Here is a 15,259-nt window from a genome sequence, read left to right as displayed (position 1 = left end):
CCCTTGCTTGCCCCCTTCATTACTGTCCAGGCTGTTATTGATTTTCTATTTTTCATTGTCATCAGCATCATTATCTGGTTATCAATATGTCTGCCGGTTCACATCACCGTACCGCTGGCGCAAAACTCTCCACGTACTCACGCCTCCCGCAAGACCGGCGCTCTACTCCCCCCTCTCGCTCTCCCGTCAGACACAGGAACACAGTGCACACAACACGTGCTGCAGAGGTGCACACACCAATCGCACAAGGCCTTTGTTCTCTCTCTCTCTCTCTCTCCGACCCTATGTGTGTTTGTCTGTCTCTGTGTGTGTGTGTGTGTGTATCTAGGTATATGTGTTTGTGTGTCTGTCTCTCTCTCTCTCTGGCTGTGTGTGTGTGTGTGTGTCTGTGTGTGTGTCTGTATGTCTGTCTCTCTCTCTCTCTCTCTCTCTCTTGGCTCCCTCTCTCTCGGTCTTTATCTCTTCGTGTTTCTCCGTCTCTTTCTCTCTCCCTCAAACCACACACCTTAACGGTATATTCATCAGCCTGACATTAGGATTCTTCTCCGCAGGTGAGTGAATGCCCCCCTTACCCCCCCCCCCCCGCCTCACCAATGGCGCAAGAGGCGGTAATGGAAGTAGAGAGCCCTTCAATTACATGGCAACAAATGGCCCCTGACAGCATAAATGGGAGAGAAGTCGGCTCCAAAATAACCACAGATGGGCTGCCTCACCATGGTGTGTGTGTGTGTGTGTGTGTGTGTGTGTGTGTGTGTGTGTTTGTGTCATACAGAGGCAGAGTGGACAGAGTGGTTTGACAGGGATGACGAGCGAGGGTCCGGAGACTGGGAGAAGCTGTCCGAACTTCACAAGACCTTTCCTGACCGTCTGTGTAGCAGCCCTCTGGACATCCAGGTGGGATGACAGTCGCACTCACGCACACACAAACGCATGCACAAACACACACATACGCACACACACACACGTGCACGCACGCACACAAACACACACACAAATGCAGATGCACAACCATACACACACACACACACACACACACACATACACACACACACACACACACACACACACATTACCATCACATTACCAAGCTGAAAACAGCGGAAGACTGTTGGAGAACTGAGCAGCCAAACCACTGCAGTCGCCTTGACCGTTGGAAGACACTCAAATCATAGTCAGAGGCAACTTAAATCAGAGCAAGAGGCTATTTAAAACATTAATAGTAAGAGGTAGCTTAAATCACAGTTAGAGGGAAAATAAATCATAGTAAGTGGCAACATAAATAATTGTTAGAGGGAACTTTATCATAGGTAGTAAGATGAAACTTAAATCCTAGTTAGAGGGAACTTAAATCATTGTAAGAAGGAACCTAAATCACACTAAGAGGGAACTTCAATCACAGATAGAGGCAACTTAAATAATAGTTAGAGGGACCTTAAATCATAGTAAGAGGCAACTTAAATAATAGTTAGAGGGAACTCAAATCATAGTAAAAGGCAACTTAAATCATCATAAGAGGGAACTCAAATCATTGGTAGTAAGAGGCAACTCAAATCAATCATCAATCACAAGATCCACTGTGATCCCAGCGGCTCTCCGGCAGCACCAAGCCAGGGTCGTTGACTAGTTGGGAGGAGCAGGATATCTCCAGCCCCTTGTGATTTATGAATATGAAGATGAGATGGGAGCGAGGCCCCCCCGGGCGACCCGTCGGATCAGCCCACCACGGCAGGCGCCCAGCATGGGGCTGCTGCTGAACGCTTCATCTGTTGGTGAACCACTCTTCATCATACTTGTAGGGGTCTACGGGGTGTCAGGGAACACAGTGTGAAGCAGTTACTCCCCAAAGGTCGCCCATCATCTGCATCTCATCGACCACCGGTTCCGCCGATTCACGACTCCAACCCTGCGGCATTATGTCGTTAACGTGCATGTACAAACACGGATCAGCTAAATATTGGCAAGGACGTTCAGTTGGCTTCACGTCCAAACACACACACACACACACAAACACACACACACACATCTATGGATAAATCCATAACGCATAAAGCGATTTACCTAAAACAACAAAGGAATACAAAATAACATTTGGAGAGGGAAAAGGCATTAAAAAATGCATTTTTGTTCCAGTTTAACACCCCAAAACATTGCAATTGGCGTCAGGAGCCAGATTTGGAAGTGGAGGAAGTGTGCAGGTGTGCTGCTGTCTTTTCCAATGCGTGCCTGTGTGCGAGGGTATTTCAGTTCAAACAGTAAGACTCCTGACAGCAGTAGCATGAGGGCGATTATAGCCTCATGCTAGCTCTTCTATTATTATGCTGCTGGCACGTCACAGCGTGGATGTGGAGCTTGGCTCCTCGCAGTGCATGAAGCTTGCCTTTAGCCCTTTGTCTGGATAAGTGCTTTGGGTCAGAGGGTTCATTGTTGGTTTGTTGTTATCTATCAATTGGGACAAAATTACTAACTAATTTCGCTGGAGTTAAAAACATGGGCTGCCGTGGCGTGTGTCGATGTTGAGCATCATCCATCTCTTCTTTCGAACTTGCATTCTTACATGTGCAAGCAAATGTATTCCAGTTCTTCTCCAATTCACCTATTCTCCTCTGCTCTCCTCTCGTCCCTTCACTTCTCTCTCACAAGTGAATGTGTTCCAGTTCTCCTCCTATTCTCCTCTGCTGTCCTCTTCCCTTCCCTTTACCTCTCTCTCGCTAGTGCTTGTATTAGTTATCCTCTTCTCCTCTCCCCTCCTCTCTGTCCTTCCCTTCACCACTCTGGCTAGTGCATGTATTCCAGTTCTCCTCCTCTCCTCTCCTTCCTTCCCTTCATCTCTCTCTCTCGCTAGTGCATGTATTCCATTTCTCCTCCTCCTCACCCCTCCCCTCCTGTCTTCTCCTTCCCCGTTTAATTGAGGAGTCTGGGTTCATCAATGCGTCCATAAAGCAGCCAATCATGATTACCACTGTATGGCACCGCTATGGGGAGGCCTCATCCTCCCCTCCTCCCTCTGACACGCCCCGGCCCTCGCAGACTGTTTACAAAGGCGCTGTAAACAGTCTGCTGTTTTGTGGTTGTTGTTGTTGTTGTGGTTGCTGTTGTTGACGTCGTAGCCAACCCGGCATCTTAAGTTAGTCAGGTGTAGTTGTTGAGGTACTTTTGTTCTTGTGCGGGTGTTTGTTGTTGAGTTTGTTGTGGTGTTTGGTGTGGTTATTGTTGTGGTGTTTGTTGATGTGTAGTGTTTGTTGTGTAGGGTTTGTTGTGTAGTGTTTGTTGTTGTTTAGGGTTAGTGGTGAAGAGTTTTTGATGTAGTGTGTGTATGGTGTTTGTTGTGTAGGGTTTCGTTGTGGTGATCTTTGTGCGGTTTATGTTGTGTTGTGTTGGTTTATTGTGCTTGTTGTGGTGATCTTAGTGCGGTTTATGTTGTGTAGTGTTGGTTGTTGTGTTTGTTGTGGTGATCGTTGTATGGTGCTTGTTGTGGAGTGTTTGTTGTGTTGATTTTTGTATGGTGTTTGTTGTGTAGTGTTGGTTGTTGTGTTTGTTGCGGTGGCCGTTGTGTGTACGGTTTTGTCTTGGTACCTCCCCAACCCGTTCACACTAATCCCTCTGAGCTGCAGAGGCTCATTGTCACAGCCCTACGCAGAGAGTCGTGCTGTGAGCTGGTGAGATAGCACCCAACACCCCCCCCCTCACTCCCCCGTCCTCACCATGTCCTCACCCCACCTCCTCACCCCCACCACCTCACTCCCCCCTCCTCACCCCCCCTTCCTCACCCCCTCTCCTCACTCCCCCCTTCTCACCCCCACGTCCTCACCCCCCCTCCTCACTCCCACGTCCTCACCCCCACCACCTCACTCCCACCTTCTCACCCCCACCTCCTCACTCCCCCCTCCTCACCCCCACGTCCTCACCCCCCCTCCTCACTCCCACGTCCTCACCCCCCTCCTCACCCCCACCACCTCACTCCCACCTCCTCACCCCCACCTCCTCACTCCCCCCTCCTCACCCCCACCTCCTCGACCCTCTCCTCGCCCCCCTCCTCACCCCCACCTCCTCACTCCCCCCTCCTCGCCCCCCCTCCTCACTCCCCCCTCCTCACCCCCACCTCCTCACCCCCCCTCCTCACTCCCCCCTCCTCACCCCCACCTCCTTGCCCCCCTCCTCACTCCCCCCTCCTCGACCCTCTCCTCACCCCCACCTCCTCACCCCCTCTCCTCCTCCTCACCCCCCCCCTCCTCACCCCCACCTCCTCGGCCTGGCCCCACCTCGGCTTCCTCTCTCATTCTCATTCCTCTTGCGTTGCGTCTGATGGCTCTGCAGGATTATGGGTGTGTGTGTGTGTGTGTGTGTGTGTGTGTGTGTGTGTGTGTGTGTGTGTGTGTGTGTGTGTGTGTGGGGGTGAGTGGGAAGGATCCAGGTGATTATTGAGCCTGCTTTCTCTCTGTATGGTAATTAGCGGGGGGGAGGCCCCTGGTACTTTCCTCATCAGCACATTTTCTTTAGGGATGTGTTGTTGTTGTCCTGTTGTCCTGTTTGTGCCAATAATTTGTCACCGTGGTGATTGCGGCGAGCAGCCTCCCCACCAGTGGTCATTCCATTTGTCCCGCGGGACTCGAGAATGTTCGCCTAATAAAAAAGGCAATTGGTTCAGCGATTGATTTCGAAAGTTGCTTGCCCGCTATCAATAGGTGTATTTAATTGAAGTTTAATTGAATTTGAATCGGCCCAGTGACATGCCCTTTACATTTTTCAAACAGAAAGGGCAAATCCAAGCAAAACAACTCGGCAAAGCAAGATCTATAGTCGTATTTGGTCAACCGCTCCACACTTTAAAAGTAACCACGATGATTGGAGCCGTTGCTCATGTTGTGTAGGCGACATAATCTGATACGACATGATTGTATTTCAGGAGACCTCGTCACACCAATACTAATGTGTGTAAATAAAGCTTATTTCTTCAACCATGGACAACATAAGCATAGCCTGGGTTTGACCTTTTCCTACGGTTCAGCTTCTTAAAATTATAACTAACCGCACACTCAACACCACAAGTACTGTGTGGTTTGCATTTAAATGGATGGAGCAAAGTAACTTATCGTTCCTCTAACTATTTGTTGTTGCCCAATTTTTATTGCAACGGGGGAGTGTTAACAGTCAACACCCATAATAATATGTCTTAAGTGATCCGAGGAAATAACTCCCACAACATTACAGAACTTTTCCTTATAATATATGTTGTTTATCTCTCTCTCTCTCCCTCCCTCCCTCCCTCTCTCCACCTCGCCTGCCCCGTCCAGGCGGAGACTCACGACGGTGTGCCGTCCAATCAGACGGGAGACGTGCTCCACAGGGTTGACAAGGAGTACGGCCTGGTGTGCCTGAACAAGGACCAGACGCACGGCCTCTGTCACAACTACCGTGTGCGCTTCCTCTGTGGAAAGCTGGGTACGTTCACAGGTCCCCACCGCCGGTACGCGTTAGTGCCTGGCGGTGTGTGCACGGAAGATGGACAGGGCTTCTTTTCTATCGCTGAAATATGCACATATTCCAGGGAACAGGCATACACTGGACACTGCGCCGTGTGTGTGTGTGTGTGTGGGGGGGGTTGTATATGTGTGTGTGGGGTTGTGTGTGTGTCGGGAGGGGGTGGTGAGTGTTTGTGTGTTTGTGTGTGTGTGTGTGTGGGGGGGAGGGGGTCTTGGGTTTGTGCGTGTGTGTGTGTGTGTGTTTCTGTATATATGTGTGTGTGTGTGTGTGTGTGTGTGTCTGTTTCTGTGTCTGGGTGTGTGTGTGTGTGTGCGTTTAAGTGTGTGTGTGTGTCTGTGTGTGTTTGTGGGGGGGTTGGGGCTGCAGTGGAATGGAATGTGTGGAGTCTGGACGGCGGAGCAGAGAGCAGGAACACAGTCCTGCTGCCAACTCTGAGTTCAGGTCTGGAGCTCCTCAAGCTCCCGTACTCACAGACACACACAGAAAACACGCACACACACACACACACGCACACACATGCATGGACAGACACAGGCAGATACAGGAGTGTGTTCTCGAAGGAAAAACACCTGTCGCTAACCCCTTCCAGCCTCCCTACACCTCCTCTCTGTCTGAGCATGTCTGTGGGTGGGGGTGTCTCTGTGTGTACGTGTGTGTGTATATTTGATTCTGTCTGCATCACCTGCCTCTGTCACATGTTTTTGTGCGTTTTGGGTGTGTTTTGGTGTTTGTGTGTTCCTGAGTGTGAGAGGACACATACACACACGCACACTCACGCATGCACGCACGCACGCACGCACATACGCAAACCACACACACACACACACACCAGGCTTTACAGATTCTATAGGTGGCAATATGTCCGTGCTATAAGATCTATACTCAACACTTATAACTCTTGCAGTTAACAGTGTGCGGGTGTTGGGTTTGTAAGGTAGATCATTAAGTAACTATTGGCTTGCATCACTTCATGTCATTCACTGCCATTCATGGGGACAAATTGCAATGTGTCGCTAATTCAGCCTTACAAACGCAGGCAGGCGTTCACTTTTGATCAAATAGCTTTAAATCGCATTGCCAAACGTACCATCATCACATCTCTCTCCCTGCTCTCCCTGCATGGGTTTTAGTCTCATAACAAGGTTAATGTGGGCAATATTAAAAACAGAATCACAACTGATGAATCAAACGGCGGTGGATAATATGTGGTGCACGTAGCAGGTGTCTCACGGTGATGCTGTAGACTGCAGTCCCTCCCCTGATCTATCCCGATGAGTCTGATGACAGCTGTCTGATCCACTCTCCTTCTCAAACTCTCTCTCCCTTTCGCACACTCTCTTGCTCTCGCTCTCTCACTCTGTTTTTCGCTCTCCCTCTCGCACCGTCTCTCTTTCTCTTTTGCTCTCGCTCTCTTTTTCTCAAGCACTCTTTTGCTCTCTCTCTCTATATTTTGTTCTCTCTTTCTCTCTCTCTCTCTCTCACACTCTCACAAACTCCTATGTCTCTCAAGTCCATGAGACATTAACTGAATGACAATGTAATAAACTAAATATAGTCACAGTGGTGCAACCATTGCCCCAGAATAATATGTTTCATACATTGAAATAAAAAATAAAATACACATTAAAACATAACAAGGGAGAAAATAAATTAATTAAAACATCACAAATATTTAAAAACTTTTTGAGTCAGCTACAAGACGGAAAATATGAAGCTTAACATCAGGGCAACACGTCATTCATATTTCTATTTTTCGTTGGAAGGGAAATTCGCCACGTAGGAGACTGGATGCGGTTATAAAACAGCTGAGGCCAGAGCTGGAAGGCCAGAGCTGAAAGAACACACACAGAGGCAGGCCGGTCTGGCAATCATGTAGTAGCCTCCGTGTGTTTCCTATGAGTCCTGGACTCCGCACCAAGAGGAGATGATGTTCCCCCACATCTATTCCCTTCCTGCGCTAGCATTAAACTGTTCTTAAAAGTAAGAATATAAACAAAACACTATTTACTATAGTATTCCTGACTATCTCGCAGTTGTGGATGCTGGGATCAACGGGATTCTTTAATATCGTAAATATCTCAAACTGTCTGCATTGTGGAGAGCTATTGCCTGAAGTAAAAGCACGACTTATGAGCAGCTGGTAGCCTCTAACGTTAGCTTTGTTACGACTTCATCGGCTGAACCATGAACCATGAGGTCCTTAGACTGTGATGCCACATAAATGTTTTAGCTTTTGTATTTCTTTATGAGATCAGCTTTGTTCGTTGTTTGTGTGTTTGTTTGTGTGTGTGTCTGCATGTGTGTGTCTGTGTGTTTGTGTGTTTGTTTGTGTGAGTGTGTGTGTTTGCGTGAATTTTGTTTGGGACTCAATACTTCATTGTTAATGCGTTCGTTGTTCCTCACTTGTAAGACACTTGGGAAAAAAATTAAATGACTAAATGCACACTTAAACTCCTTCCCTATAACGTGTTTATTGGGGTCCCCAAACGACCAACCGGGTTATTTCCGAGATCGTATTATAAAGTTAACAAAATAATTCCACATTGCTTTGCATTAAAAAAAACAATGCATATTTCTTGTTTTAATTACAGTGTATGTGGAGACAACCACATTCACACCGAGCATGTTAATATAGGAATGAAATGTTTCAAAAGTACCCCTACACTTGACCATTTTGTCCTCATATCGTAAACCTAACTAAAGAAAACACTTTATGATCCGCTGTTTCATAATGCTCTAGCGTTTACTCCTAGCAAAATCCACTCATTTGCGGAGATGAAAAACTTAATATGCATCCTTGCGTCCTCTCCAGCCATTTCAAGCCAGCATCCAGTTAGAAATTATTATGTAGCCCTCTCACTCAATTCTGTTTTGAATAAACTACTTTTATAGAATGTCCCTTTAACATATAAAAGTAACTGCATGGGTTGTGAAATGGTGAGAGCTACGAAATATATTTTCGGGATGGTGTACACTAAACACAATTTAAGGATGACTCTGGCTAAGATGCCAAGAGGCCTGGTTAGTTTATTAATGTAACTATACTGGTAATGAGCATTAATTTCCCATGCAGTGTATTTAAACTGTAACTATAGCCCTTATTCAAGATGAAACAATAAAATGAACATGAAAAACACATTGGAAAGACAAGATTTGAAAGCAATATTAGACCATTTTATTTCTAAACAATATAACTCTTTATCCCGTTCTTTTAGTTGACTCATGAACACAAGAAAAACACAACTTATAACCCTAAATACTAATACCCCGGGGTTTTTGAAAGGTTCAGTTACTGGTACCAGTGTTGGCGCGCTTATTGGAGCTCATACAGAATCCTCTTCAAAAGAAAAGTCTATACTCACACCCGAATCAGGACAAAAAGACACGGTTAACTCCTTGAAAAACAACCTCTTCCAAGAAGAAGCAACACGATCAGGAAACCGTCTCGATGCTGGGTCCAACCCCAACTCCTCGGCAGCAGCACGTGGCAAAGTCCGTCCTTGTCCTGGCCTCCCGTACACGCAGTTGGTTATGCTAACCGCTAGTAAAACAGTGTCGTCCTGCGTCAGCCCCTTAGCAAAAAGCCGCACTTCTAAAGCAAGCTCGTTTACACTTTTAACAAAATACACAAAAACTCGCGCAAACGCCCGGTTGCAAACGGTAAATAGTATAAGTGTTCTTCAAGTTAACTTTAAACTTGCTCCGACATAACATAGTCTCTTCAGCTTCTTCTCCCCGCTTCTTTTTCTCCCATTCCCGGACTTTTTGTTACACCCCGCCCCTCCGACAATCCGACAGGTTAATCCCCAATGACAGATAAAATGATTGACACCTGCCTAAACAAATCCAAACCTATAAAAATAAACTGAGGGGTTCAAGGGCTCTTTAAAACATAGGACGTTTTTTATATTTAACACAAACTTCCCCAAATTAACCAGATACATGTCAACAGTATCAGTACAACTTCAGGCCCATATTAGTGACTATTTAGTATAAATTGTACATGTAGGAAAACCCCATTTAATCAAATTAGAAGGGAGCTACAAGTAATACTTTTTTCATTTATTTGGGTCACTCTTCGTGTAATAGCATTGCGCTGCGTGAATGTGGTTTATTTGTTCTGCTTGAGGGAAACGTTTCAAATTATATGGTACCACAAAATTGGGGTCCAAGCAAGCATCGTGATATATTGGAGGTTGCCTTATATATCGTGTTATAGGGATGGTAAAGTGTGCAATCTAGATATGCATACAACATGTAAGTAATATTTCGCTTAGACCACAATTAGCCAACACTGATTACATATTCGTTACTTCCATCAATAACGTAATTGATTATCTATCAACTTAATCAGCTGATGTCAAAAGAGCCTTCATGTGTCATGCGTGTTTTTTATGTGTGTTAAGTGTTGTACTCCTTGTTATTTATGTGCCGTTTTTGGCTTTTTGTCTTGTTATGTTGTGTTGTTATTGTTGCTGTGTGATACATGTGAGCATACCAAAACACATTCCTATCAACTGTATTTTCTATATCGTTGAGATGGCTCTAATAAACTTGATGCTCGATACTTCCACTGCCCTTTGAGCATGCTCCTGCTGTGCTGTCCAGCAAACATCAGCCAGGCAGTTCTGTTGGACTGTCTCGTCGACCTGCTGGAGAGGCAGATATAACCCCCCCCCCCCCCCGCTGTAGTGTCAGTGGAAAGTAACCCCGGGCCCCCTGTGTCCTCCCCGCAGTGCGGCCCCAGGCGTCCGTGTCCGTCGACCTGCTGTCGGACAGCAGCCTCCTGGAGCTGGCGGAGCGTCCCTTGGGCTGGGCCCCTGGGGACCTCCTGGTGGTGGCCAGCACCGACTACTCCATGCACCAGGCCGAGGAGTTCAGCCTGCTGCCCTGCCCCAAATGCTCCCCGGAGCAGGTCAAAGTCAGAGGTGAGGAGTGTGTGTGTGTGTGTGTGTGTGTGTGTGTGTGTGTGTGTGTGTGTGTGTGTGTGTGGTACTGCGTGTGTGGGTGCACAGGAGTGTGTGTTGGGTACTGCCTGTGTGGGTCCACCAGAGAGTGTGTGGTACTGCCTGTGTGGGTCCACAGGTGTGTGTGTCTGGTACTGAGTGTATATGTGTGGTACTGCCTGTGTGGGTCCACCGGTGTGTGTGTCTGGTACTGAGTGTGTGTGTGTGTGGTATTAGTTGTCTGGGTCAGCCGGTGTGTGTGTGTGTGTGTGCGGTACTGCCTGTGTGGGTCCACAGGAGTGTGTGTGGTACTGCTTGTGTGTGCGTGTGGGTGTGCCCACCGTTGGTGTGTGTGTGTGGGAGGGGGTGTAGTTGTGGGTTTTTCCACCTGTGTGTGTGTGTGTATGTGTGTGTGTGTGTGTGTGTGTGTGTGTGTGTGTGTGTGTGTGTGTGTGTGTCTCCTGTGTATTGAAGTGAGTAAGAATGCCATGACAACCGGAACTTTCTGTGCCAAATTGATAAGTAAAATGTAAATGTAAAACAATGTTCTAAAAGCAGAAGGAAGGGAAAACAAGGAGGGATGGACTTGACTTGATGGCACACCTTTGTGTGTGCGTGTGTGTGTGCGTGTGTGTGTGTCTGTGTGTGTGTGTGTGTGTGTGTATGTGTGTCTTTCTGTGTGTATGTTCAGAAAATATATAGGTATGTGCACTTTGAATCTGTGAGCAAAAAATTCTCTATTGAAAAGAACATGCTATTTCTTCCTCATCCGTGCTGTATTTATCTAGTGTGCGTGCATGTGTATGTATATGTTTAGGTGTGTTTGTTTGTGTGTGTGTGTGTGTTTGTGTGTGTGTGTGTGTGTGTGTGTGTGTGTGTGTGTGTGTGTGTGTGTGTGTGTGCGTGCGTGTGCGTGTGCGTGTGTGTGTGTGTGTGTGTAACACAGCGTGTTATTGCAGAGAAGGGGAGTTGTCTGAAAGGACTCAGTGAGTAGAAATGCCATGACAACAAATACTTTAGGACAAAGTCGATGCCAAAACAGAAATACTGAAAAATGCATAATCGTAAAAAGCATTTTCCGCGGTTTTGGCCATAGGGAAGTCTGCACAGCGCATGAGGAGAGCCATGAGGGAGCTTGTATGTGAATCTTTAACGTCAAAAACAAGAAAGCTTGTTTGCCTACCATTACATTTATCTGGCATCTTAATGCAGAGCTAATCATTTATCAGTGCTTCTTTTTTTAATAACTTAAATATTTCACCAAGCTTTCGAATCTGTTTCACTGACACTCTTTGTGAGTGCTAATATTGTGACATGCTTTCAAGAAAGTGAGATAAAAGGCAATAGAAGATATGTTATGCATGAAAAAATGTCTTCTCTGCCATGGCAAAGGGAGGCTGAAGTCAATCAGCATCTGTTTTCGGGTAGTCCTAAGAATACCAGGGATGCATGCGTGTGTGTGTCTGTGTAATTGGCCATGATTAACGGTGAATGTTGTGTGAAGCAGCATCAGTTTGTGTGTTGAGCTGCAGTCAGCCTTCTGAAGTGTTTTTTTTATGTACGCCAGTATTTCTTCGGTGGCTTTCAAGCATATCAAGAATTGGAGTAGTTCAACAATTATGAAAGCGCTTTATTCTTAACCTATTACTTTATCTACAATGAATTACAACATATGTAAAGGTTCCTTTTACATACTTAAATCCAAAAAAGATATACAAATGCACTAAATATGTATCATATATACATATACATACAAATACACATACATACATATATAGATACATATACATATATAGCCTATATATACAAAAACAGCTCTCAACAGAGCATAGTGCTCCTCTTTAACCCCAGATGATTAAGGTTAAGGTTATGGTATTATTTAATACCTGAAATCTACCTTAATCCTTGGCTTCACAAATTGGGTAAACCAGCTCTGTTCGTCTACACTCAGGGAATTTTCTACTTTCTTTTTCGGCTCAGATAGATTGCCCTCTTTGCTTGCCCAATCATAAAGTTTAAAAGTGCACTTTTGTGTATGAACATTTTAGTTGATTTAAAGCCAAAAATGAAGCAGACCTTCGAAAAGTACTTCTGTAATTTACATATAAAACCTAGTTAGCAGCAGGGAAGAGACGGTAGTTCGGTATGTGTGTCTTTATTTTCAGTGCAATACTTTTTTCAATGCAAACCAAATAATTATTCTGAATGCAAAAATTCGCTTTTAAGTTTTTAGAATAATTGCTTTGCAAGTTTTGAGAGAAAAATAAATGCATTTATGACTCTTGGCAAAATCAATCTCAATTAATGCATAAATGCATTACCTTCCTTTTTGACTGTTATAACCCCCCTTTGGTCAGGCTGTCAGATGGATTGCTCTTAGTTCCATTTATTTTGCGTTTGGGCCATCCTATAAGGGGGACATTTGTGTATTTCTGAGACAAACAAGGCTGAAAATGACATATCAAGATCCAAATGACATGCATTCCAATTGCATTCCAAAACTTTGCTCTTAAAACTTTTAAAGATTTTTTTTTGGGTTTGAAATATAATTATTTTTGATTGAAATGCATAACGTTTTGATCTCGATTATTTAATACTTGATTGCAACAAAAAAAAATTATGGTCTCTTAAATTCTTCAAAGCAGTTTTTTGCTTTCAGAATAATTATTTTTGTTTGCACCATTTCTCTCTGTGAACAGAAAGACACATGTTTGACACCCAAAAATCAATTAATAATAATTAACCACAATAATCCCATGCGGAACTCTCCACTGCAGATCACAAATCCCCTTTGTTAGAGACTTCCAAAATCTCCCTAATTAATTGAACATTTTCAGTTATCAACTTGCAAGGCACACAGTAGGTTTGACCCACATGGATGACCTCCCCAATCCCTTGTCCCCACCTGGTTGCGAAAATCTTCGAAAGCAGTTAATAATCCCTGCAGAGTAGGGAGACCGGCCCCCAGCTTTTGTTGGAAATCTCCCTTTTTAGCAATCAGCGTTATCACTGCCCTCCTGTAACTCACAGGCAACCGCCCTCCTGCCAATCCGTCCCTTAATACAGAAAGAACATCCACCCCTATTACTGCAGACCATTTATGCCTGGAGCTTTACAAATCTGCAAGCCCTGTACTGCAGCACATATCTCTATTAAAGTATTGCCTCAAGGATGGAGTCAGGCGGGAATTTTGGGAGACCACTATAAAATGACTGGGCCAATAAAGGGTCATCTTTCTGTTCACCTTTGCACAAGTGTCTATAAAAGTCAGCTGTGTATTTTCTGCTGTTCTGACACTGTTTTTCAAGATTTGAGAGACAAGCGAATGGATACGATTTCTTTGGATTTTTGTATTTTCTCCAGATTGAAGGAAAGCTGAGATGGCGCATCCATTTGTGCGATGTCACAGGTAGCCCCTGTGCTGCAGTGCTGCGGTGCCTAGTAGGTTGGCCAAAGCTTTTTGAGAGCCTTAATATGTCCTCGATCTCCTCAGCTAAACATTGTATATCCACCAAATCGACCTCCATTTCTCTCCTTAACCTGCTGACTCTCGTCTCTTGTGACGTTGAGTGAGTGTACTGTTGACATCATAGCTTGATCGGACATTTACCTACATCCAGTCATGGTTGCAAAGATTTAAAATCAGCTTTTGTTGTATTCTTTCCAAAAGAAAATGAAAAGAAGTATCATTTAAAAGGCCTGTGTTAAAATGCATAAATTAGCTTTTTGATTTTGTATTCTTAATTCAAATAGAAAACCAATCTAGTATAGCCATGGATAATATAACTTCTCGGATGTGAACCCAGGTGTGCTGCCGCTGTCTTTTGGAGAACCTTCTCCTTGCATCAGTCAGATCAGTGGAAGTATCAACCTCGCTAGAGGTCTACCAGAGGCAGGCTCAGGTTCTGAGTGATTTATGTTTATTCTCTTATCCTCTGTAGTGGTCAAATCCCCTCCAACAACTAAAAATGCGTCATTGCTACAACTATTATTTATGTCATCCAAAAACTGTTTTCTTTCAGCAACCTTATTTTGGTGCATGAATATTGATCCAAACTATTATAAAAAGTTCATATTTTGCCTTTATCCTGATAACTCAACCCTCACGGGACTATCCACCCCATAATAGCATTGGTAACACTGGCTAGAGAAAAGAAGAATACTGTGAAAAGCTGTTCCCCAAGCTAAACTGTGTTCTTCATTTGAAGTTGTGCGGACGCAACTTACATTTTAAACACCTTGACTCTCAGGCCTTTTGTCTCTTGTCCAAAAAACAATTTCTTTCCCATTCTTTTTTTCATTGTGGTCAAGGAGTATCCGATGTCTTTATCCCCTTGAGCCTGTGACATATCGACTGATTCACTGTCGGACTCATCAGAACTCTCCTCTACGACGGGAGGGGGATTAGTCTCTTCAGAAGACTGTTTTTGACTTTGCGGTATCTTTTCTGTCATCTGTGGTTCTTCTTTTCCCTTCTTCAGCAGAAATTGTACACAAATCTTCATCCATCAGAAAGTCGTCTTCCTCTTCCTCCAAAACATTCCCAGCCACTTGAAGGGCAGTCTGATCAGATTGGTTCCTGAGGCCTCTTCTGTCCAGCCCGCCTGCTCCTGTTTTTCTTTTTTTTTACCTCTTACCATTTCATCTTCTGCCTGTTTATTTCTCCAATATTAGAAATGTCTTCATCAATGTGTTCCTCACCCTGTTGCCAGGGCTGGCTGCTATCTTTCTCATCCTGAAGGCCTGCCTCCCCTTCATCACTTCCCTTCTCTGTCATGTTTGGTCTCTTTCTTTCATCAACGTTTTTCTTTCTATCACCTGCCTCTTCTCCC

At 44.9% G+C, this 15,259-nt stretch overlaps 1 protein-coding gene across 1 annotated transcript in view; it reads left to right on the top strand.

Annotated features, from left to right (window-relative positions):
- cemip (cell migration inducing hyaluronidase 1) overlaps positions 1-15,259 on the top strand; it is a 97,217-nt gene that overhangs the window by 47,483 nt on the left and 34,475 nt on the right. Inside the window, exons 9-11 of the mRNA XM_079737379.1 lie at positions 773-894; positions 5,292-5,439; positions 10,218-10,409. Coding sequence (XP_079593505.1) covers positions 773-894; positions 5,292-5,439; positions 10,218-10,409 — 462 coding nt within the window. The remainder of the gene's footprint in view (positions 1-772; positions 895-5,291; positions 5,440-10,217; positions 10,410-15,259) is intronic.

The sequence above is a fragment of the Pollachius pollachius genome, assembly GCF_949987615.1.
Source record: "Pollachius pollachius genome assembly, chromosome: 5".
Taxonomy (NCBI): Eukaryota; Metazoa; Chordata; class Actinopteri; order Gadiformes; family Gadidae; genus Pollachius; species Pollachius pollachius.
The sequence above is the reverse complement of the archived record's forward strand: the minus strand, read 5'-3'. Positions and strand labels throughout refer to the sequence as shown.